Source organism: Embiotoca jacksoni, unplaced genomic scaffold (assembly GCF_022577435.1).
Source record: "Embiotoca jacksoni isolate LCO1_2020_lvr unplaced genomic scaffold, fEmbJac1.0.p SCAF_30, whole genome shotgun sequence".
Taxonomy (NCBI): domain Eukaryota; kingdom Metazoa; phylum Chordata; class Actinopteri; family Embiotocidae; genus Embiotoca; species Embiotoca jacksoni.
Genome location: NW_027185382.1, coordinates 4770761 through 4795001, shown reverse-complemented (window position 1 = coordinate 4795001; position 24241 = coordinate 4770761). Strand labels below are relative to the sequence as shown.

Below are 24241 nucleotides of genomic sequence, written 5' to 3'. Positions count from 1 at the left end.
CAAAGGAAGGCAGGAAAGGAGACAAACAAGACGATCCCTAACGAAGCTGCAGGGAGGAGAGGCGATAATTCACCAACACCCACACCTTCTCAAAAGCAGTCAGCTTCCTGCTCCTTTCAAAATGAGGGTGATGGGTGCGCTCGAATCCCTCCCACGCTGCTTAGCGGCTGGCTTCCGCCCACCGCCCGTGGAGCCGCCCACCTCCAGCCGTTGCCACGGCAACACATCATCATCAGTGACTTGCACTGGAGGAGGAGGAGGAGGACAGGGAGGGGAGGGGTGGCCGTTTGAGCGCCGAGCAGGGCTGCCACTGCGAACAGCAACCAGCGTGGGTGTTCATGAGCTGAGCTATTCTCCAGAGAAAATCTGTCTACATGTGTGTGAGAGAGGAGGGAGGGCGGGAAGGCGGGCGGGGGGTGGATGGGGGGGAGGGGGGTGATGGGAGGTTTGTGAAAAGGACCTGCGTCAGAGTGAGTCATCAGCCAGTTTCACAATGTGTTGATGTGACGCTGATGCAAATGGCCTGCGCAGGGATTCATCTCCCCAAGATAAAAAAGAGGAAGAATCAGAGGACAGAAGCTGCTTCACAAGAAGTCTCTGCTGGTTTCTTTCATCCCTCAGCCTCCTGTTACCTGTCTCCTCTTGGAAAAGATGACCCAGCACTTCTGCTCCCTCCCAGCTCCACTCACATTCACTCAGAGACTCTCTGGAAGTTGTTTCCTGTGACCAACAGCTCAGATTTTCCACCAAGGATCCAAACCAGTGACGTTCCTGTTAGTTTTCGAGCAAGAAACTGAAACTCCAGCAGGTCCTCCCTGCAGCAGGAAGCCCATGTATAATCTAGCAAAACATTATTATCACTAAATGACAGTGCAGTTAGGACGAGAAGCTGTTATTACAGGACGACAAAGAGCTTTCTGACCCATTAGTCACTTTACTCATTCTGACCTGAGCAACGCCTCCGGCGAGTCTACAGGTTCTTCTGACAGACCTCGTTATCATGCAAACACACAAAGACAGCACGGGTTTAAACATTGATGACAGAGCGCGCCACACAATAGAGTTCAAAAAATAAAGTTTAATGTTTATGTGCTGTATAACAAATAAAATATATTAGTGTTTAAAAAAACAGGTGCATAACTAGGTGAAGCCTAATCTATCACTTTACAATAAACAGTGAGGAGAACGGTGATCAGTGAGACGGCACCTCAGACATGCGCTATTCTCTCAAACATCGTGTCACGCTGACTCGGCCAGTGTTTGAGCCAATCAGGCTTTCGTCTCCAAACATCGATGGCGTTTTCTCCCAGAATTCACCAGAAACTTCTGTGAAGTTTATCTCGAGTCCTTGTTGGTTTCTTGTCTTTGTGGCTGCTTGAAACAAAAACCACCTCATGGGCACCGAGTCTTTAAATACAAGTCCAGTCTGTGCACTGAAAGTGAGACGACACACACATTTCCCACAGATTCCCACCCTGATGACAGACGTACAGTTACTGAGCACATGACAAAATGATGGATCCATATAGTATGCAAATAGACTTATTACCTACATAAATATTGCATTGGTCTCTCATTACGTCGAGTGAGACTAAACTATGTGCAGGGAGCGGGGGGACGGACGTCTCTATCATCTCAGACCAAACAGACGTATTTACACAATGTGGCGAACACGTAAAAACACAGTCAACTGTTATGTATCTACCTCTAAACAGCAAAAACACATTTGAAATATGCACTGATGGCCATCACAGGTGGATCAAACACGGTTAAGAGCTAAGGCTAACAACATTATCATCATGTAAAGCATGTTTTTATACACCAGACACTTTCACACGGTTGTATTTTTTCCTCAGTGACACTTAAGGTTTCTTTTTTTGTTTTTGCTCTACATACATAAACACTGTATTGACACCAAAAATCTACAGCAAAGTTACACTTGACAAAGGAAAACCCTGGTTGAGAGATTAGGCTAGCACTATTTGTTATCACGGTACTATTTACAGACCCAGACTGCTGCTCCACTGCGAACAGCAAGAAGCAGGGATTTTGCTTTTGTTGTTGAAAAACCACATACCTGCGCGCTTTAATATTTTATTCACATGGTGCGACCTGTGGGGCCGCTGAGAGCTTGTCGGATCTCTTTAAAAAAAAACAAAAAAACACAGGGATCTTTATTCCTGAAATACTCCCTGTCTGCAGATGCGTGGTTTCGGTTCAACAGCAGTGTTTTGCTAAATTACAAAGTGAAATGAACCAATTAGCTCGGCCTCCGGCATGCCAGCCCAGCCATTCTGCCAAGACGAATGACAGAGGTCCCCTGCTGCTCTTCCACAACAGCTCCTATACATCCTCTTCTTAAATTACCTCCCATAAATATACACAAGACAAGAGCGAGGAGGGAGGGAGTGATTAATCCCACCTCTCCTGTTCTCGCTTCTGAAGTGAACGACAAGAAATGTAAAAATAAGAACCTGCTACAGGGGCTGGATCTTAACTCGGTCTCCCTACAGTACGTACACCTTAGCTTTGAGTTACAGTACAAATGCAGACGTTAGATTCGGGAGAGTGACGGAGGCTCAGAAGATGTGGGGCGACCGCCGGAGCTGCTCATGATATTATTAGTATGAGTCTGAAATTAGACTGACACTTGTACGTGTTCAATACTTTATTCTATAATGTGTTGATGACTGGAAAGTATCTTAAGAGAGCATTGAAAGTCCAAAAGTTTGGATGTCTTCATAATTACCAAAGATCATCTGGATACACTGTCTGGTAACCATGAATGTATAAAATATTCCACCAATTTACCCCCTACCGTGTGGAAATATCATAATAACAGTAAAGAGAACAGTAGCTACAGAGATACTGTTGTTCACAGGTTACTTGTTTTACATATGGCACTAAATGAAAAGTCAAAGGATCACTAAAGTGCTCTGGGGACCATGAAAGACGAGACAAAGTCGGATGCCAGTAGACATGTTGTCATGTTACCAGCTTCGGGAGACCTTTAAATATCAGCTCTGTGGTATTTGTATAAAGTGCTCCCAGTACGCTGAACATGGCCTATATTTCTCCCCTCAAAATCATTCTTTTTGTTTCGTTTCTGAATCTGCGCCTGAGTTAAGATTCAGCCCCGGCGTCTCCGTCTGCAGCCTGGCTGTCCAAAGAAAGCAACGAAAACAACACCCAGGCAGAGGTAAGGAGTTCACACACGTCTCACTCTTAAATTACATGTACAGCTAACGTGTACAGTTAAACCACGGACAAAGACCAGCGGAGCACCGAGGGGCTCCTCGACGTGCTCTCCAGGTGCTTTGGCAAGTAACTTTAAACACAAAGAAAAGACAAAATAAAATACAAATAAATGCTTTTCATGAGGCAACATTGGTTGTTAAGGCTCTACTGTGGCTGTGCTTGCTTAGTATCTATTGATGGGGAATAACTGCATACTGTCAAGTGTGAGTAGAATGAAGTGGGGCGGGGGGGGGGATGAGGGGGAGTTGGGTGGTGAGGCGGGAGGCACTATGTGGAGTCTTCAGGCTCTGACTTGATGGTCTTCTTCTCTGCGTTGCTCGACGCCCGCTGTGACGTCCCATTTTCTAAAGACAAATATAAAGAACGGTGTCGTCAGCGAAGAGGTTTATAATGAAGCATGAGCTGAGAGAACAGCTCCGGCTGGACGTCTAACACCACCGACCTGTTGCTGGTGTTTTGGTCTCATCTGTGTTGTTGTTGTTGTTGTTGTTGTTGTTGTGGTTGTGATGGCGTTTCAGTTCATTGGCTAGCTGCTTGCCCAATGGGAGGTCGCCCTCCTGCATCGTCTGACTAACCACCCGCAAGTTGATTGGTCGTTCATCTGGAAAAAACAGACCACAAAGTTAGGATATATTTAACGTTTTCATGACCTGTGGGAATGTAAATCCTCGACAACAGAAGTCAGCTGATGCCCTCTGCAGAGGAAGACCATCAGATACAAGCAAAAGTCCAGAAAGGACGAGTAGGATTGTTTTTGTGGTTTAAGTAAAAAAAAAGTTAACATGTTTCTGATTCAAGGTTTTGTTTAGTTTATTTATTAATAATAAAGTATGATATTTACTAATAAATACCCACCAAATACGAAATCCCATTGCAGCTACTGTCTATCACATTTAACAGAGCTAAACCCAGTTTGTAGATGTTGATCTACTGCCAGCTTTGTTTTGCATGTTTAATATTCCCAGAGGCAACAAAATGTGTGTTTGTTTAAACCGTGTGAGAAGAGGACACAACCAGAGGACGAAATCAAATCTCAAATGGCGGAAAACGCAGACGGATAGATGGCGTTTCTGTTTTGTTTCATTTATTAATGTGAGGAAGGTTAAAGTCTCCTCATCAATCAGATGCTTTGTGGACGTCGTTAAGTTTCCATCACATTTTTAGTTTATACGGAAACAAACTTTTTCTGCCTGTTCCAACTTTTTTCTCAGTATCTAAGCATCTTTTTTTTATTTTGGGTTAATAAAAAATGCACATAAAACAGATGGCGATGCACTCAATGTGATTAAACACGATTCTCTCTGTTTTAGATTTCTAGGATATGTAACCTCAAGCAGTTGTTGAATTTTTCTGGTTTTAATGGAGCCGTTTTACTGCGATAAAACACATTAAGAAGAGAAACAAGGTTGAGACAGAAGCAGATACAGACAGAGAGAATAAAAAACAGAAGGCTGTGGGGAGAAAGGTGAAGACAGGCAGAGGAGCAGAGGGAGAAGAAAAGAAATGAAACATGACAGAGAGGAAAAGAAAGGAGAAGAAGAAGAGGAGGGAAAGCAGAGAAGAGGAGGGGGAGGAGAGAGAGAGGCAAACAGAGAGAGAGAGCGAGAGAGACGCCCCCCTCCAGGCAACTGGCTGGAGGTAAACAGGCGTAGGCGTGATAATTACAGGTGCATTGTGGGATTTGTGGGAACAGCGCTATAATGAGCTGTCGGGTGTGGGTGAGGGAGGAAAAGGATGAAAATGAGATGAGGCCCGGAGGAGAAGTAAGTTCCTGAATAATGATGCTTTTCTTCTTCCGCCCTCTGCGTTTGAGAAGTCAGAGCAGCAAGAAAATGGAGATAAGAGAAAAGGTGACAGCTGTCGCGGCTGGGTGTGGAAAATCAGCACCTATAGGTGTTGTTTCTATCCACGCAGCCGCGTACACATCTTGTGGCATTTAGGACATGAAATAAGTCTTCAAACGAGCCCGACGCACTCCAAAAACAACCACATCGAATCAAGATAAACTCAGTCGCTTTCTCCTGACTGGCCACAGGGGGCATCAGTGAGTCAACTACAGCCGGCAGAAGAGATTTCTGCTTTACCGGAAACAGTTTCAGGATTTTGACTTTACACTTCGAGTGAAGCCACAGCGGCCTCCATCGAGATGTTGGCGTCAGGTGACCTGCGACGCCTCTCGTCCTACCTTGGTTGTCTCTGCTGGAGTCAGCGGCGGCTCCGTTGGTGTTCTGTGCGTCGTTGAGGTACTTCAAGGCGGCGGGGGGGATCCTCCAGTCCAGAGCCTGGAGCCGCTCCTGGACGGCTGCGTCCTGCAGGATCTCCATCTGCCTCGCCAGCAGACGCTCCAGCTGCATCTGACGCACACAAACAATTCACACGGGGAGTTAAAGGAGTGACGGCTGATCCTTTTTTCTGCGTCATAACCAACACGACCAACAAACTTCAGTGGGTAAAAATATTTGAGTGAGCAAAGATGGATTAAGTTCTAACTTTGTGGGCTTTTTAAATAAAACAGACTAAAAATGAACTTTTCGTGTGAACCTTTGGCCGCGTGTGTTAAAATAACTTCACAACTGACTTAAAGTTTGTGGTCCTGCAGCAGAAAAACGGGCTGCAACCAACAAACACCATCATCCAGTCAGTGAGCATTAACACAGACGACAGCTGAAGTAAAGACTGAGGAGCTGTTGACACTTGTGTTCCATTCAAACTGAAACGTTGAGGAATAAAAACAAGAGTGATGTGCGGTTATTGTCAGTCGTCGCGTCACTGTCAGTGTAAATTACTGAAGGACGTGCTTTACATCCTCACGCGGTGATACGAGCAGCAGTTCACAGGGCCTGCGGCACGAACACAGCCATGAAATCTCTTCTTCTTCTGAATGCGATTTCTAGAAATCACATCAACGTGACAAGTGTAACTGCAGCCACACAAACACGGACTTATTAACCAGGACGCGCGCACACACACACACACACACACACACACACACACACACACACACACACACACACACACACACACACACACACACAGAGACGAGACATGTGTTTGCACACACGTGAAACGCAACGCAGTCAACATGTTTTCTGGGTAATGAGTTATCATAAAGCTCTCCTCCTACACTCCGGCTCTAATTAGGAACAAGCAGCAGCAGCATGGAAACCAATAAAGAGCGTCGCTGGGATCAGACTGGATCCTGCTGCCACCAACATCTGCTGCCGAACCCAACAACTAAAGAGCCGCCGCAGCTCTGATTTCCTCATTTCAATACCTCTCCGACCTTGAGCTGTGACTGGACCAGTACTCACACCTGTACCTCCCACAGTACCACAGACACATATTTCTTTCAGTCTTGACCTTGAAAATAATAGTGTGACAAAAGGAAAAAGAAACTTTATGTGCTCATGAAGTCCATGAGGGGTGTTTGAAAGCTCTGGAAATGTCCCTTCCTGTCAACCACAATGAAATCATTTCTGTTAAACACGTCGACCAATATGCTGCCTTTTCTTAAAACAGATGGAATTTCAGCGAAGTTTCTTGGACCCGGTATGTTGGACTGGACTTCAGAAAGTGAAACGTTTAAAAGAATAAAACGCTCTCTGTTGATGTTCTGAAAATCTAAATTGTCAAGGAAACTCTATTGTTTCGGCCTGACATACGATGAGACTCCTCTGATTCCCTGAATGAGGAGTAAAGCTCCCATAAAGGACCCCCGGCCTCAGGAACTAACTGTCCATGAGAAGTGTTGATTGTGGTCACATTGTTCAGTCAAAGACACGTTCTTATCCTTGTGAGAGGTTTAGTACCGGCCACACCACCGAGCTGCTGCCAATAAACATCACTGCGTTGTCTCCTCTGCCTCCTTCACCTCATCTCCACGATTTCCATCACAAAAATCAAATCCTTTTGTCCTCGTCTGCTCACCTGCAGATTTCGTCCGACGGTTTCTTCTCCTTTCGACTTGGCGCATGCCAGCTGCTCCCTCAGCATCTCCTGCCTCATCTGGATGGCCTGCAGCGCCTCCTGGATGTCGAAGAAGTTCTCCTGAAAGAGTCGGAAACAGACGAACGTGGTTTTTTTTGTCTGTACACAGTATTGTTTTTTTTTGTTTTTTTTAAACATTTTAAGGATCATTTAATGTTTTCCTTGATATGATTTCAAGCAGAGCAGCAGAGACCAAGGACACGTCTCCGTGCCGTTTCTGGGGGGTCAAAGGTCCTGAGAGGAGTTTATTTCTGCAGCTACACAAATCAAACTGGATGTTGTTCATCATGTGTTCTGATATTTGTTAGCATTCAAACTTCTTATAGACAGTCTAAAAAAAATATAGATATTGTTGAGAAGGCTTTGAAAGAAACAACATTAAAGTCATTAGAAAATATGGTCAAACAGTTCAAATGAATTTATTTGTTTTCTGAAGGTTGAATTAATAAAATGTTTAATTTTAATACTTTATTTGCTGTAATTAATGTTGACTCTATCAGTTTTGCACTTACTTTGCCAATTTTGACCTGTTTGACAATTTACATTAATTTGAACTTTGTTGTTATATTCTAAATAATTTTACATTTATTTATTTACGCACCAAAACAACAATATAAATAATCAAAAGTGTTTTCTTTCATTTTCTATCCAAATTAAAAGCATTGGTAAATACTATTTTGTACGGGTATTACAGAAATTAAGGTTATTCATTCAAAAAACAGTGCCACTACTATTCTGACATAAAAAAGTAAATATTCTTATGGTTATTGCTGTTATTATTGGCAAACATTGACAGACGATGACTATTTCCTTTCTTTTCTTTCTTTTCTGTTTTGCAGAACAGCAGGCTGACATAAACCGGTGCAGGAATTCCCCCTTTCAGGAGCTCAGAGTGCTTTTTGTGAGCAGGTGTCGGTTCGAATCCCGGCAGAGTTTGCAGCCGCCACATGTTTTCGATCATCGGTTTTCCACGCTGAGAGGAGCCATTCAAAGGCCGCTCTCAGCCAAGTGTGTCAGGAGAGGAACGCTGAGAGATCGCTTTGTACTCTGTTCAAGGCTGCTGCTGCTCTGTCCTCTGTGTTTCTGATAACTGCTCTCAGAGGAGCTCCATCTGCCAGAGCTTTATGTTTGAAATATCAGGAATTAACCAATGAGGGCCTTCGACACCAGTACGAGCAACCAAAAGAGAAGCAGTCCAACACTTGTTGATCTTTAAATGAGGATCATCATTTTTGCATTGATATGTTAATTATCATTATCAGGTAATTTGGTTTTTTATTTTCTCAGTGAAGTGATTATTTCTTCCAATTAACAAGTGAAAATGTTTAACAAAGTTTCCCAAAGTTTAAGAAGTCATTAAAAAGTGATTTTTTTATTTTTTTAATTTTTTTTTTCTCCATGCAAACAACTGTTCAAGTACCCAAAATACTCCAAGTGCAGTCAGTTAGGACAAAGCAAAGCAGCAAATTTTCACATTGCTTGTCATTTTTGCTTTAAAAATATCTTGCAAATCAAAATATTAGCCAGATCATTTCAGCTATAGACTCATGATCTTTGGGGAAACAGACAAAAAGTTGCATCAAGACAGAAATACTGATGCAAAGCCACAAAAATCAATCCACATCTGTAACCTGGCTGCCGACCTCACCTCTGTTTTAATCCTTTTAGGGGACGGCTCGTCTCTGTCGCCACAGCGAGACCTGCAGAGAAACGACATTGTGAATGTCATCACTTCCTTTTTAACGGCTCACATCCAGTTTTAATGCTGCTGAGGAAAATATAACCTATGTGTGACTCGCACAGGCGCTCATATGTGGTCAGATACTCGGTCTAAAGTTCTTACTTCCCCTGCAGACATGATGATTTCCATGTTAAGAGAAAAGTGGTTGTGAGTGGTGCAGGTTGGCTCTTACTTGCTGGTGCGGTAGGTGTATTTGTAGGTGACCTCTCTGGAAATCTGCCGGGCGAGTCCAAACAGCTCGTCTCTACGTGTCAGCAGAGCCATGTCCCTCATACAGAGCTGAGCCGCCGCCTCGTTCACCGTCAGCTACAGATTACACACAAAAGAGACAGATTACACAAAATATCGACGTCATGGATCCCTGAGGACAGATTCAGAGAGATGCGTCTTTATCTACCTCATGGAGCGTCAGATGTTTGCCGTCCCTCCTCTTGGAGTCGAAGCGTCCGTAGATGGCGCTGTACTTCCGGATTTCCTCCTCCCTCCGCGGGTCATCGTCGCTCATTTCAAAGATGTGTCCGATCATCTTTGCCAGTTTCTTGTTGTTCTTGAGCTGCTCTTTGACCTCAGCCAGGTCTGTCTTAGGGAGTCCCGGTTGCATCCTGTCCACACACTCCAGGACAGACTGTATAGCTGTGGCATCCAAAGCCTCTAATGCGTCCCTGGGTGAGGACGGGGAGCCCAGGTCTGACGGCGACAGGCTGTGCTCGCTGTCGTTGCTGTGGCCCGACCAGAACCGAGCCTCGCTGCTGCCTTGCAGAGGCGACCCGGCCGACACTTTGTCCCTCGCCACCTCCAGCTTTCCCGGGTCGGAGCAGGCCGCGGCGACAGCTTTGGGCATCTTGACGCTGGCGGTGTTGGAGCGGTCCTGAGTGCTGAGCAGCGTGGGCGAGCCCTCGGGCAGCTTGTAGACCGGGATGCTGCAGACGGGCAGCGAGGTGAGCGGCTGGTTGAAGATGGCCGGGTTGGTGACCCAGTCGCGCAGCGCCTTCTGCAGGCGGCGCACGTGCAGCGGCTTGCTGGCCATGCCGACGAGGGCCATGATCTCCAGGAACTCCTCCTCGCCGGCCTCGCACAGCTGCTGCACGTCATCGCCGCCCTGCTGGATGAAGGCCTCGTAGTAGTAGAGAAGGTTGGCCCGCTGCAGGATCCTGTAGAGCTGCAGCTCACCCAGGGTTCTCGGCAACACCGCCGCCATACCTGAGAGAGGAGGAACAACACGTTAACGAGCTTCTGGGTCTTCTGGTCCTTTAATCAAATGAACAACTAGAAACCAACAAGGCACCATCCCCTTTAAAGACACGGTCTTTCCACTTCCGATGTAGAAATGTCAGATAAGTCACTGGCCGACTGCGGCGCCTGAACTCCTGCTGAGCTCCAAATGGTGAGAAAAACCAAGCGGCCCTTCATGGAAAAGTCAGAGGCAAAGGACCAGAGACGCACACAGGAAGTTAACTCATCACATCTGAATTCCTCTGTAGATTAGAGCTGATCGTGTTTGTCTTTTTGTGTCACACTGATCTCAACAAAGTGTTAACACCTGGAATCAGCTTTCTCTCTGCCTGCGTAGTTATTTAACAGCTATCGAGTGTTTTTGACCTCGGAGACGGAAAAAAATCTCAACTCAGAATCATCACTCAAGTTTCCAGGCAGTCTTCATCAACTGAGGAAGACGAAGATGCTAAAAAAATACCTCCAAAAAGGACCCTGAATGGAACCTTTAAATGTCTAAATATGCACATTTCAAATCAAAACTTCTTTCTCTGCTCTTTTCATTGGCGGCTTCATGTAACCGCGGCTGTAAACCACATTTCTATGAAACGTGTACATGAATTTGATTTGGACTGGATGTTTTATCCCTGGCAGGTTCAGGATTTCAGGTTATCAGGCATCGACAGGTGTGTGAAAATTTTCCTTCGAGAATGCCGCGAGTGCCAATCATTTTCAGCATGAATGTGTCGTGCTTTGTCCCAGCTTGGTAATCCTCACCTATTCAGGTGTGTGAACGTGAAAACGTTCATGTGTGGAATAAAAACCAGAGCAGGAATGTGCAGGTAAAAACTACAGAACTGCCTTTAAAAGAGCTAATTCAGGCATTTTTGTGCTGGTGGAGCATCGATCTACTTTAATGTCACATTCTGCTTGAATGCACATGGTGATAAAACACTGGTATTTTTAATTTGCTGGTTTAGATCTAAATGTGAGTCTATCAGCATGAGATTCCACCTGTGCACATCTCTGTAAACAAACTTCTCCTGGTTGGTCTGTTTGGCTGTTTGTTGCCCGTCACATTTATCTTCGAAAGCGTTGCCGTCATTCACTCTGCCTCCAACCTCAACCGTCACAAAGCACAGACACGATCAAATCTGTGTCACTTGCCACCTTTAAACGGACAGAAAGCACCAGAAGAGCTCAGAAACAGGCTTGTTTTTGACTCTTCCTATGTGCATGTGAGGCCCTGCGGAGGCCGAGCTAACAGAGGAGTGGCAGTCAGCAGGCCCGGGTTGCTGGGAGGACCACATGCCTCTCTCCACCCCTGCAGGATGTGTAGGTGGTGGGTTCGCCTCGCCCAGAATAGGCCCAGAGAGCCTCAGCCCAGGGAGCCAGGCAGGCGTCGACTCACCCCGAGTCGTGAAAATGAAAAAGACGAAAGCTGCCTAAATCAAACTGACTGAAATCGTCACCTACAGAATATCAAGGCCAAGTCAAAGACCAGTAAGGTGGGTTTGTTTCCGACAAGGTCACCTTCAGACCCGCCTCTATAACTGTACAAACCACAAGATTAATGACTTTCTACTCAAGGACTCCTTCGTTAGCATTAAAAAAACCACAGGAGGTTTTAGTAGTTGATCCACGTCATGTTCCCGATCCCTTCCATCAACAAACACTGTCCAACTTTTCAGCTTCTCTGCTGCCTCAAAGCTGCCGTTCGATCCACTCTGTCAAGCTGCTGAACTTAAACTTGCAAAAGTACAATTCTTAAAAAAAAAGAAAGAAAAAAGTCCCATCCATGTCTTTACTAATGGAGTAAATGAACAACTGAATAATAGCAGTGTCACTCAGCAAACCTATCAACATGTCTAGACTCGAGTAAAGATGGCAGCTTGCTAAATTTATCCTCTTCTTCATCTCTTATTTTAATCCATCCATTTCTTTTCAGGTTCTACGTCACATTGTAGAAATCACTCCAATTCATTAACACTGGAAGACAAAATAAAAACAGAGTTTCTGAAACAGAAAGATACTTTCTTGAAACCGTGGGAGGATATGTGTGTAACTGCAGGTAATTACAGCCCATTGAAACACTGGTACAACATCACATCCAGCTTCTGTTCAGTTTATATGATACATTAAAGTATGGATTAAATGTAGGACGGCAGCATTGAAAAACATGAGCGTTTCCATCGACATCATGTCTACCCAGCAGGACAGACAGCAGACAGCTGGAAAAAGGAAGTTGTGATGAAGCAGAGTTGCTGTGTGAAAGTAAAGTCATGCATGAGAGCAAGTTCCTCCGGTGCCACAGCAGCATCATGATGCTTCAACATTAAACTAAAAAAACAAGCAAAAACATTCTAGTCCTTTCAGGCAGAAAGGTCCAAATCATCGGTGTCATCTTTATATCGAAGGGAAATGGTCTAAAAAACAGCTCCGCAGCTCGTCAGGTGATTTTCAAAATAAGAGGGGTATGTCTGTGCGTGCACTACCACATAGATTCTGACTCTGAGGCCTGAGAAAGCTGAAGCAAATTTGTAAGAAGTGTTTGACATCGTCTGAAGGCAAAAGTGGTTCCAACTCTGTCAGACAGAAAGTTAAAGAAGCGGTTTGAAGTGATGTGAAAAATGAGTTTAAATTCTGCTTTCTGTTCAACAAACAGAAGAATCCACTTTAAATGAACTTTGCATCTTTAAGTGTGTTACAAGCTGATCACAAAACATTTCTGTTTGGTGTGACAAGCCAGTTTCATGTGCAGCAAACACATGCAGGCTTTTACAATTCATGTTCCTGGGTTGAAGTTTAAGAAAGTAAACTATGACTGAAGCCGCAGTAAAATGAGATGTGTGCAGCTCATGTGTTGTCATTATTTCTGTATGCTTTATTAAAGCATTACGTTGCAAACAAAATGAGCACCAGACAGAAAAGAGAAGGTGCAGAACATGAAAATATATCATGAAGAAGAAGTTTGGTTGTATTTTCTGATTTTCATTTTACGTGAAGCCTCACTGAACAAAGAACATTCATGATAAGCATGTAGGCTGGTGGAGCTTCTTAAGGCGCTCTCCTCCTCCTCCTCCTCTTCCTCCTCCATCGGTTTAGGAGTCACAAGTCAATTGTTTCTAAGAGTCTTCAGGAACAATGCTTTTGGACATGTCTCCTCAGCAGAAGATGGATTTGATCATTGTCTGAGCCTGAAGTCTGTTCTGATCGCTGTGTAAAGATGACGGACTGTTGAACTGTTGATTTAGTAAAGTTGCAAAAATCGCCCCTCTGGTCACGACAAGGACGATCCAGTAAACAAACTCCAGCCCAATTATATAGTGTCACCCTGCAAGATCACCAGATTCAGTAGTGAGTTGGGGGCATTTAACTGATTCCATTTCAATAGAATTATAGCTGCAACTATTCATGATTCATTCATAATTTTTTGCAGAAAATGTTAAATATTCTGGTTCTGGCTTTTCCAGCTGTTTCACTTCACAGCTGCGTGTGAGCTGATTTAATATATATTCAGCTGCTGTGTGATCGTTGACTCGTGAGCATGCAGCAGGTAAACTGACCATCCACCTCCCAGTTCAACCTCCTGTCTGTAGATTAAAACACTCGTGGAAGCTGCAGCTTTAAAAGCACCACATTGTGTTTCTACAAATAGAAAACAGCTTCAGCGGAGCTTGTTGTTAGCGCGTTAGTTCATCATCCATCTGCACAAACACTCCCAGACTGATCACTAACAGCTATCTCGCACTAGTTTTATCACAACAGACGTGTGTGTGTGTATGTGTGTGTAATCAGCGGCTGTGATTGGCAGCCTCCAATTGAGGTCCTGCTTCACAAAGCAAGTTTAGCGAGTTTGGCTTTTCACCTGAAGAAGTCAGGTGTGCGCGCTGGCACAAAGGTACCGGTGGCACACGTAGACCACACACACTCAAAGCTGAAGGCTGCTGAGTGGTTTTCCAGGTGAAGTGCCACGCAGCAGCGCTCCCCCAGTGAAATGAGAAATGATTTGATTTCACTGTGATTCAGTAGGAATTTCCCAGTTTCTCAACGATGTTGTAATCATCACTGGGAGCACTGTGTTCAAACATGAGTGTGTGTGTGTGATGTGACTTTAGTCCTTGAAAACAGTTTAACCTCGTATTTAGAGCAATTACTGAGTGGCTGCTATTAAAAATGTGTTTGTAGCAGCTAAAACTAGCACAAATGAGCCGACAGCACAGCTGACAGTAACATAGAAGAGATGGCAGAGCATTCAAAATGGGAAATTCCTCTAATATTCCTGTAGTAACGTGTCCATGGCTCTGTAGTGAGTTTGTGACGTTTCAACTCCTGTTATATTCACATGACAACCATTTGTCCTGCACAGGAAGACTCAAGCTGCAGATAATAATGCTTTAATGCATTTCCATCTCTTACAGTTTTCCTATAGTATGCTAAGGCTGTGACTGGTGCACAATAGTGAGTTTACAATGACTTTTGTGGTATGATATATATCTATATCTATATCTATATCTAGATATATATGCCAAATGCCATATAATATTCCTTTAATGTATGTTGATCTCTTGTAATACATCTATAGTGTTCTAATGAAGACTTGAAGTCTCTGTATAATGTGCAGAAACTATTTTACAGTCATGTCTTTCTCGCTATAATATTTATTCACGGAGTTTTAGCGCGGACATGCAGACTTATCATCACGTCCAATGATATTTTCAAGCATTTTCTACAATATTCTTTACAAAATATGATCAAGTTGAGAACAAAAGCAGCGGCAGCAGCAGGTCACATGCACGATTAAATCCATTGTGCCTACCTGGTGAGTTTCTGGCCCCCTTTGGTCCGCCCTGGTCCAGTTCCTCTTCTTCTCTTTCTCCTTCTTCTTTATGAACACAAACCCTGGGTGTCAATTGGCGCACAGGGAAGAGATCCCACAGAAAGAGAGGGGCGCGTAAAATGAAAAATCTAATTTCAAAGAAGAAACTGAAAAATAATTTCCAGGAGACGCCAAAGAGCGCCTGCTTGTCTTTGCTTGCTGAAGCCGAGCGACACTCCTCTCCTCTCTTCGCGGAAACTTTTTCTTTCGCCTGCCGAGGAGAGAAAAGGGAAAAACGAGCAGAGTGTCAGTAAAACGCCGCTGACCTTCGTGCGTCTTTTGGTGCGCCGTTTTCATCCAAGTGTGTGTTGCGTGTGTGTGCGAGTATCATGAGTGTGTGTGAGTGTGTGTGTGAGTGTGTGTGAGTGTTTGAGTCCTCTCCCAGCGTCAATCCACTCCCCTGCAGTTCACTAGTCAAACTAAACGCAGTAGTGCACAGACAACTTCCGCCGACTTTAACAAAATAAAAGCCGAACTGTAGCGCAAGCTGGAAATAAAGGTTGGATCAACAGTGTGTGTGTGTGTGTGTGTGTGCAAGTGATTATATCAGCAAAGTACACACAAAATGAACAACATATTTTTAAGCTGTGAAAGTATTATTTTGTAACGATATATTTTAATTACTGCAGCTAATGTATTTCCCAATGCCTTTTTGTTTTGGTTTGGTTTGTAACTTTGGATCCAATGACTGATGAATGACAAAAATATAGGCTTCCTGAAGTTCAGCAGCGGAGAGAGAAATATTCAGATACTTTATGGAAGTAAAATACCTCAGTACTGAAGAATTTATTTGAGCGTAATGCACCCATTCAGACGGCTATATCTTATTATAGGAATATTATTATGGCAGCAATAACATGGAAGCAGCATTTTACTGGTGCAGCTAAGAGGGTACGAGGTGTTTGAACGTCTTTACATTGTCTAGGCCAGTAAAACATCTGACTTTAATACATTATCTTAAGAAAAGAAAGGGATATAAAAATGTCGTGGCACAGTTGTAAAAGCAACATAAAATAGAGAAGTTATTGAGTGAAAAGTGAAGTGCAAATATGTTAGAATTAGAATCTTTTACTTTTCATCTTTACCATAGCCTTTAATCTACTCTATGTTCGATGAAGTCCTTGATTTTATTTTTTTTTGCATCTAATGCAAGTACAACATTCACATTGTTCTACTATCTTATTTATTTATTGTGCTTTGCTGCTAGTATTATTATCTTTAACAGAGGAAAAACTGTGCACAAATCAGTTAATTACATATCCAAAACCTTTCAGGAAAGATGAAGGTTTTGTATCTGTAACCAGATACTACTTCTTACGCCTGCAATAGTATTCGGGTTCATGCAAACCTTTACAGATGAATTACTTTTATTTCTCTTGTACTTTTTTATTCTGACACATAAATATAAATGTTCCTGTTAATTCTGATCTGCTGTGTACCTGCTCTCTCAAACTGGTTTTCAAACCGTGTCGAAACGATGCTTTTATTTTGTCATCACTTCCTGTCTGCCGCGACCTAACCGCGTGCAGCTTCATGCTGGCAGCAGAGGAAAGTGGGATATTCCGCGCGGTTGCCACAGAGCCTCTCTCTCTCTCGTCCTCTCTCTCTCTCGCCCACGCTGCTCCCTGCGTGACGCAAATCCGCGCGTGGGCGGACACACGGGGCGTGGGAGGCTTTCTGCACGGAATACCAAACACAGGCAGGTTCAACACCCACAGAGAGACAGAGAGACGCAGCAGTTTGCACACTTCATGATCTCAAACTACATGATTGTTCTGGATGTTATTTCATCCTCAGCAGTAAATATTGTCAGAACTAATAGTCGATATTAAAACTGATCACCTCGCGCTGCATCAGCTTTAAACGGCTCCGGTGTCGCTCTATAGTTTATGTTCTTATAATTATATGAAATAGAATTAGTACATTGGCACAATTTCTCTATATTACACTTGTTTTACATGTAAAATGTGTCTATGAATATAAGCGTTATATGTACGATGTATATTCTGTCATGTAAAGAAGTTACGTGCATGCATATAATGTATGTTTTATATATATATATATATATATATATATATATAAATACACATTTACAGCATCAGAATCAAATATCTGAATGTATTAAATGTAAAATGTCAATATTCGTACACACATGTAGACTGTAATAATGTAAAGTATGACTTTAAATATTCATATTCATATATTTTCTGTTTATAAATCGCATGTATATGTTGTCTATATATTGTAGGGATATAAAATACATAGTAAGGACAGTTTGATCTATATATATATATTCTATCTAGCTTTCTTTATGCACCGTGTAATGCTTGGCATCATATGTAAATTTTAAACAGGTCAGATTTGGAGAAAAACATACGAGCTGCTGTGTGGCAAAAACAAACATCACATTTAAAAATTTTAAACTGGAAGTTTTCTTCCTCTTTGAGAAGCTCGTAGAAAAAGTCCAGCTGTGCTTCAGACTCTTTTAGGGTTCCCTGTTTAGGCTGCCTGTGTAACAAGAGGAAATCTGCACGCGTCACGCGTGTTTCAAAGGCGTCACGCTATGAGAATGACAGCGGTAAGTTAATCATCTCTGAACACGCAGTTCTTGTCACATGTGAGTCTTGAAAGTTGAGCACCACACGTCAACGAAAGATTCCTGTATGCAAATGTTTCATTCAGATTTGAGAATCTGAAGTGAGACACCATGCAAATGGTCTCCAACACAGGTGGGGAGCAGGAAGTCCTCTGAGCAGTGTGTGTGTGTGTGTGTGTGTGTGTGTGTGTGTGTGTGTGTGTGTGTGTGTGTGTGTGTATGACTGTGAAAGTTTCCCAGCAGACAGAGAGCTCGTCCCTAATAGTAATAATAATAATAATAATAATAATAATAATAATAATAATAATAATAATAATAATGACATTGTTTTGAATTTCCCTCCATTTAAACTCATTCAGTGACTGAACTGATGAAAACACATTTAGGCAGGAAATTGTGAAATAATTACATTCACATGTACAATACACAAAGTATATAAAACACTACTTCTGCGAGTTCTACTAATAGTATTTGTACTGCCACTGCTGCTAACACCACTACTGTTACTACTAGTACTTTAACAACTACTTGTACTTGTACTGCTACTAACACAAATGGCTCAACAAGCATTGGTCAGCATTTTAATACTAATGTTTTAATTACTAATGTTACTGCTGCTATCGCTACTACCAGCACAGTGTTACTGGTACTACTACTTGTACTACCCCCTTTCTTTACCTCATACTTCTACAAGTAGTTATACTACAACAGTTAGGCATTACACAGGTACCAAGAGCACCACTACTACGACTACTACTGCTACTAGTACTGTTACTAGTACTGCTAAGAATGATAATTCTATTAATGAATACTATTACCACGAGTACAACTGCTAGTACTTGCATGGAACTACTACAGCTACTTCTACTACTGCTACTTCTACTGATATAACTGCTTCTATTACTGCAGGTACTTAGTTAGTAGTACGAGTACTACAGCTACTATTAGTCCCAATTTTACTGCTACTACTAATTAGGTCTGATGTGAGTACCAAAATATACTTCTAATACACAAGTACTGCAAGTCTGCTACTGCAGCTGATTCAACTATTACTTCTAGTGGTGTTACTTTTACGAGTACTTCCTAGTAAATAACTAATACAGCTGCTTCTACTTGTCGTACTAATATCACTGCTTCTTTTCCTCCTGATTTTATTACAAAAGAAAGAAGTACTGCTGGTACAGAGACTACTATTAGTACTATAGGTTTTATACAAATATCAAGACATGCATTTATTTACTGTATATTACTGCTTTCACTGCCACTGATACTAGTACTGACAGTACTAGTCGTAAGTCCAGCAGGCTACACCAACACAGCAGAGGAGCCTCCAACTTTACCACCAATAAGTAGGTCAAAGGTCAAAGGTCAGAGGTCATGGTGTCATCAAACACAGCGCACAGAGAGGAACTGAAAAAATATTCCTGATACTGCGAGGAGCAAATCAAACGCACCTGCTGCAGGATTAAACCCCACAGAGCAGCAGAGAGCGAACTCAGCCTCGCTGCTGGGTGAGACTTTAACACTGGCGTGGAAGACGAAGCCCAAAGAGGCGAGCAGAGAGTCTGTAGACGCTGCTGTCCTGACAGACTGCAGAGCGACGCCCTCAGCGCTCAGCCAGCAGCGCCAATCAAATCTCCACACGATCGCTTTGACTCTGCCTGATTCCCCATCAATGAGTTATTTTGGGGAATTAGGCCAGCCGCCACCAGCGTAACACCCCAGGGACAAAAATCAGAGCGGCTTCAGTCAACCCCCCACCTCCCAAAAAACCCTGCCCTCCCACCTCCACCACCATCACGCCCTGAACGCAGCAGAAAAAATACAATAAAACACAAAGAAGTACAATTTACACTCGCTGCAGCTCCTTTTATGTGTCTTCAAAAGCCCAAATGATTAGAAAACTAGTATTTGTAGAGTGTACGTGTGCTATTGTGTGTGTGTGTGTGTGTGTGTGTGTGTGTGTGTGTGTGTGTGTGTGTGTGTGTGTGTGTGTCTGTGTGGGGGGCTGGTTGGGTTGGGACTGCTTGCTTTTCAGATCCTCTAATTAATTTCAGAAGGAAACTAAAACAAATATCAAAGCAAAACTGCAGATTATGCTGGAATTTAAAATCCTACAGGAATATTACGCTGATAGGAAAATGTAAAGTAACCTCTGAAATTTCAAAATAAAGCGTTTTTTTGTTGTATTATGGCATTATAAGTCACCACGGAACCTTTTTTTAATGCTGCTGCGGGTTTGTTTTATTTTATTTTTTCTTTGTAAAGCACTTTGTAATCCACAAAGTTTAAATGAATATTATCGTGAAAATTAACGACATTTTGCCACTAAGTTGACAGAACATGTAGTTTGGTCCAAAGACGTTTAAATGTGCTTTTGTTGAAAATGTGTTGGGTTGATGAAATCCATCTGTTTGTGAAGGCCATGTCATGCGACTGAAAGCTCTGGCAAAAGCTACTAAAAGAAGCCGGACTTGGACTGTTTCGTCACACTGTGAGTGAACTTTCATGCTCAGCATTCATGATGTGTTTTCCAAACGCACACATGCAGCAGGTAGGCAGGTAGGATTCCAGTCCGCCCACCTTCAGTCTCTAAATCCACGTCTGGCTGTGTGTGTGTGTGTGTGTGTGTGTGTGTGTGTGTGTGTGTGTGTGTGTGTGTAATTATGCAGATATGACCTTCTAGCAGTGATCCCATGGATCAATCTCCGAGCAGATGGGGATCAAATCAAACTCTGAAACGAAGAGAAGATGAGGAGAATATCAGCTTCATGTCTTTCTGTTTTGACCTCCCTCCTCACCCACTTCACTCCCCTCACACTCCCCCTCCCTCTCACCTACACACCTACACACACACACACACACACACATATATATATATATATATATATATACTGTGCTCAACAACAAGAACAAATTAAAACAGCAGCAGGAAATAGGATGTCCACCCACACTGAGGTAGGGTGACACCCAGGCTGCTTGTTCCCACAAGTCCCAGTTTCCCACTTTACCTAATTTCATACAGCTGCTCTGCTTCTTGACTCTCCTCTCGGTTCTTCTGTGCACAAAGGTTTATCTGATGGAAACCACATCATCTAGAATTACATTCAACACCATGACGATTTTGTCCTCAAACTAACTTAAAGTTCTCTTCACTCTCAAAAATAGTTTGACATTTTGGAAAATGATTTGCTTTGTGGCTCAGAGTCAGATGAAAAGATCGATACCAATCTCCTATTGGTCAATAAGGCTGAAGTCTGTCGGAAGATGACTGGGCAGGAGAGAGTTGGACTCAAAAGCACAAATTTGAATTCTCCTAATTTCCCGAGGGTCATTTTCAATGGCAGTGTTTGATATTTTGGGGGCCGGTGTTGCTGTGGAGATCCAGGACTGATTGTAGCCCGTCATATTCCTGATCGCCGTATATTTACTGTTTTTACGTTGCAATAATTGGGCAGAAATACACAGACATAGAGCCATTATCAGTACAGAAAAATAAAAACTCTCTTCTTTCTTGAGACTAAATAGAGAGTTACTTCACTCAGTGGAAATCCTTGTATCTCCCACAATCGCTCCGACATATCCCGACCTTTATTCAACTCATCTGATCAGGTTTTGAAAGCTTTCCACAAACCAAAAAACTCGACTCATCCTCCAATTTAGTCCTAAAAACATTAAAACCCCCGAGAGCGAGAGTTAGAAGGTCTCCACATGACAGCAGCAATCTGCTTTCATGTCGTCCTGTCAATCATTCCCAAAGAGTAGGCGTCACTTTTCTATTTTTTTGTGCCCTCCCCTCCCCTTCCAAGCCTCCAAACAGTGGATGTATCTCATTTGGCAGGGAGCCTCTCTTCATATTTCACTTTTCACGAGACGCCTGCTCGTTTAATTTCTGCAGCGGCTTGCCTCTTTCCCCTCTTTTTCTTCTCCTTTTCTTATTCCCTGCAACTTTTTTCCCTTCTTCTTCTTCTTCTTCTTCTTCTTCTTCTTCTTCTTCTTCTCCCCCCTGGAGTAGAAACACATTTCAATGACACGCCCACGCCTGGGCCTGTCAGCCCCTCGCCCTGTCAGAGCGCCCACGCTGCTCTGCTCCCCTTCTCCCTCCCCTCCGTCTCTTCCCCTCCCCTTCCCACCAACCCACATCCTCAACACTTTGCGCTCTAAAAAAGCAGCTCTTTTCATCCAAGTTCCTCTTTTGGAGGAAAGGAAAAAAAAAAAAGGAGGAACAACAGAGCGGCATGATTCAGTCTCCAGGCGGTGGTAGTGCCTGTCATGGAGTGTCCCTTTTCATTTGGAGGCAATGTGGGTTACAGGATGACTGTGATGCCAAAAGTAGAAGTTAAAGAAATTTAATAAAAAAAGAAAAAAACAAACGCTCGTCTCGTCTGGAGTTTGGTGCCTCCTATTGTCGTCTCCACCCAGTGTTGTGCTGCCATTTTTGGGTGGCAGACACATTTTAGACGGGCGTGAATGTGACTTCACTGGGAGGATTTTTTTTTTTGTGTGAAATCAAAGAATCTGGTCAGAGAAGTAGTAAAAGCAGGAGACCAGGTTCTGGAAAAGCAGAACGTACTCTACGATGCAGTGAGGCCACAGCTTGTGCTTGTGTGTGTGTGTGTGTGTGTGTGTGTGTGTGTGTGTGTGTGTGTGTGTGTGTGTGTGTGTGTGTGTGTGTGTGTGTGTGTGTGTGTGTGCAGGGCTGATGCCGGTGTGTTTGCTCAGGCTCCCCGGTTAGCAGTCTTACTTTGTGTCTGTTGAGAAAGTGTGGGATGGTATGAGCGGCTTATGTCTGACTGAACACGTGTGTGCCTGCGTGGGTGGGGAGTGTGTATAGGGGCGATGTGTGTGTGTGTGTGTGTGTGTGTGTGTGTGTGTGTGTGTGTGTGTGTGTGTGTGTGTGTGTGTGTGTGTGTGTGTGTGTGTGTGTGTGTGTCTTTGCACACATTACACTGGTGTGGGCGTTTTGGGCAAGGATGTGTGTGGGCGTCGTGTGTGTAGGCGGAGGTTATGTGACATACAGATAGAGACTGCAGTGTTCCTGCAGTGTGTTTATGTGTGTGAAACTTGACTGCAGAGTGTGGACTGCACAAACAGCTATAAGGGCTCGGCCGCCTGCAAATGTGCCAGCATGGAAATCTGCTGCCTTCGCTTGCATCCACTACGACTTTAAGTTGAAATCACCAGCGTGAAAAAACACTCTGAAAACGTGTCACGCCAAAGTGCTGGAAAGGATACGTTAAGATTTCACAACAACAACGAGGATTTCTTTTACATTCCAATTTGAGAAAGTGTTTTTCTTCTTATTTTTTTTGCTTCTGATTGTGGCCCCGTTTTAAAATCCAATTTGGCAGTCGATGAATCCCTGATCGAACCTTTCAATCATCCCGTTTGATTCTTTTTGGCCTCTTTCTTTGACACACTACTGATGGGTGAGGGAAAATAAAAGGCGAATACAAACACACGGTAACTCAGTGGATCGGCTTTAAAATTTCCATCAACATAACAACTGCAAAATGTAATATTTTCCAGGGAATGAATGACGCTGAAGTGCGGGAACATTTGGACGGACAAAAACAAGATTATCGTTGAAATTGTATGTTGTTTTGAGAACGTTCTACCTGTTTGTGTTCAACGAGTTCCTCACTTATTTCTTCAGTCTCCTTTGACCTTTTATCTCACAGGACACGCCACGGCAAGCAGAAGCAAAAAAATTTGATGACGCATGTCACAGTGGGGATATGAGACGTGGCGAGAAACTGGTTGTTTAAACTTGCAAATCTGCAACTTTAATATCAAAGTTAATTAAATATTATGAATGTCACGTTGTCACAATCTGACACATTTAACGTAATTTTTAAAATGACTCATCCTCCTCTAAAGTGGCCTTGGTGGTTAAAAAGACTCTACGGCAGCTGAAAGGTTAAAGTGCTGCAAAAGCACGTTTCTCACACACACACACACACACACACACACACACACACACACACACACACACACACACACACGGTAGTCTCACGGTAGTTGGGGGGTTTAAATGAAACAACGTTGATGAAACGCATGTCGATTTTCTATGTTGGGCTTTTAAGAACAATTCTTTTTTAAACATGCAATATACCTGACACTTAAACTGACACAAAAAAAAAAAAGATTTTATACTTAAAAGATACGATAAAACTTGTACGATAACAAAACTTTCTTCAGGTCTCTTCTGGCGGTGTACTTAAAGAGAACAATATAACCTCATCTTAGTCTCACATTGTGTACCTTTGAAATTTCAGTCAGAAATAGAGGATAAGCAAAATGTGCATCATAATATACAACACAACAACATGCTGGTGGATATAGAGAGTGAACTCCCTCTAAATGCAAATGATCACATCTGCCAGACCCAAAAGCAGCAAAATTCAAAATTTGGTGCAAAAAGGTAAGAAGGACCAACACCCTGTTGAAATTGTTGATCTGCTTTAAAAGTTCAAAAGTTCACTTCAAAAACAAATCTGGATCATTTCGTGTGGAAGGAAAGTGTTGCTTTCAGAAATGAGTGCGGTGGAGTTTTTACTGGTCTTAT

At 43.1% G+C, this 24241-nt stretch overlaps 1 protein-coding gene across 1 annotated transcript; it reads right to left on the bottom strand.

Moving 5' to 3' along the window:
* Positions 1–1058: 1058 nt before the first annotated feature.
* nab1b (NGFI-A binding protein 1b (EGR1 binding protein 1)) lies at positions 1059–15445 on the bottom strand. The gene is made up of 8 exons (XM_069164116.1): positions 15018–15445; positions 9384–10186; positions 9159–9292; positions 8894–8945; positions 7186–7305; positions 5444–5612; positions 3701–3859; positions 1059–3602 (listed from the first exon to the last, which is right to left on the bottom strand). The coding sequence occupies exons 2-8, from the start codon at positions 10182–10184 to the stop codon at positions 3526–3528; spliced, it is 1512 nt and encodes a 503-aa protein (XP_069020217.1). The 5' UTR covers positions 10185–10186; positions 15018–15445; the 3' UTR covers positions 1059–3525.
* Positions 15446–24241: the final 8796 nt, after the last annotated feature.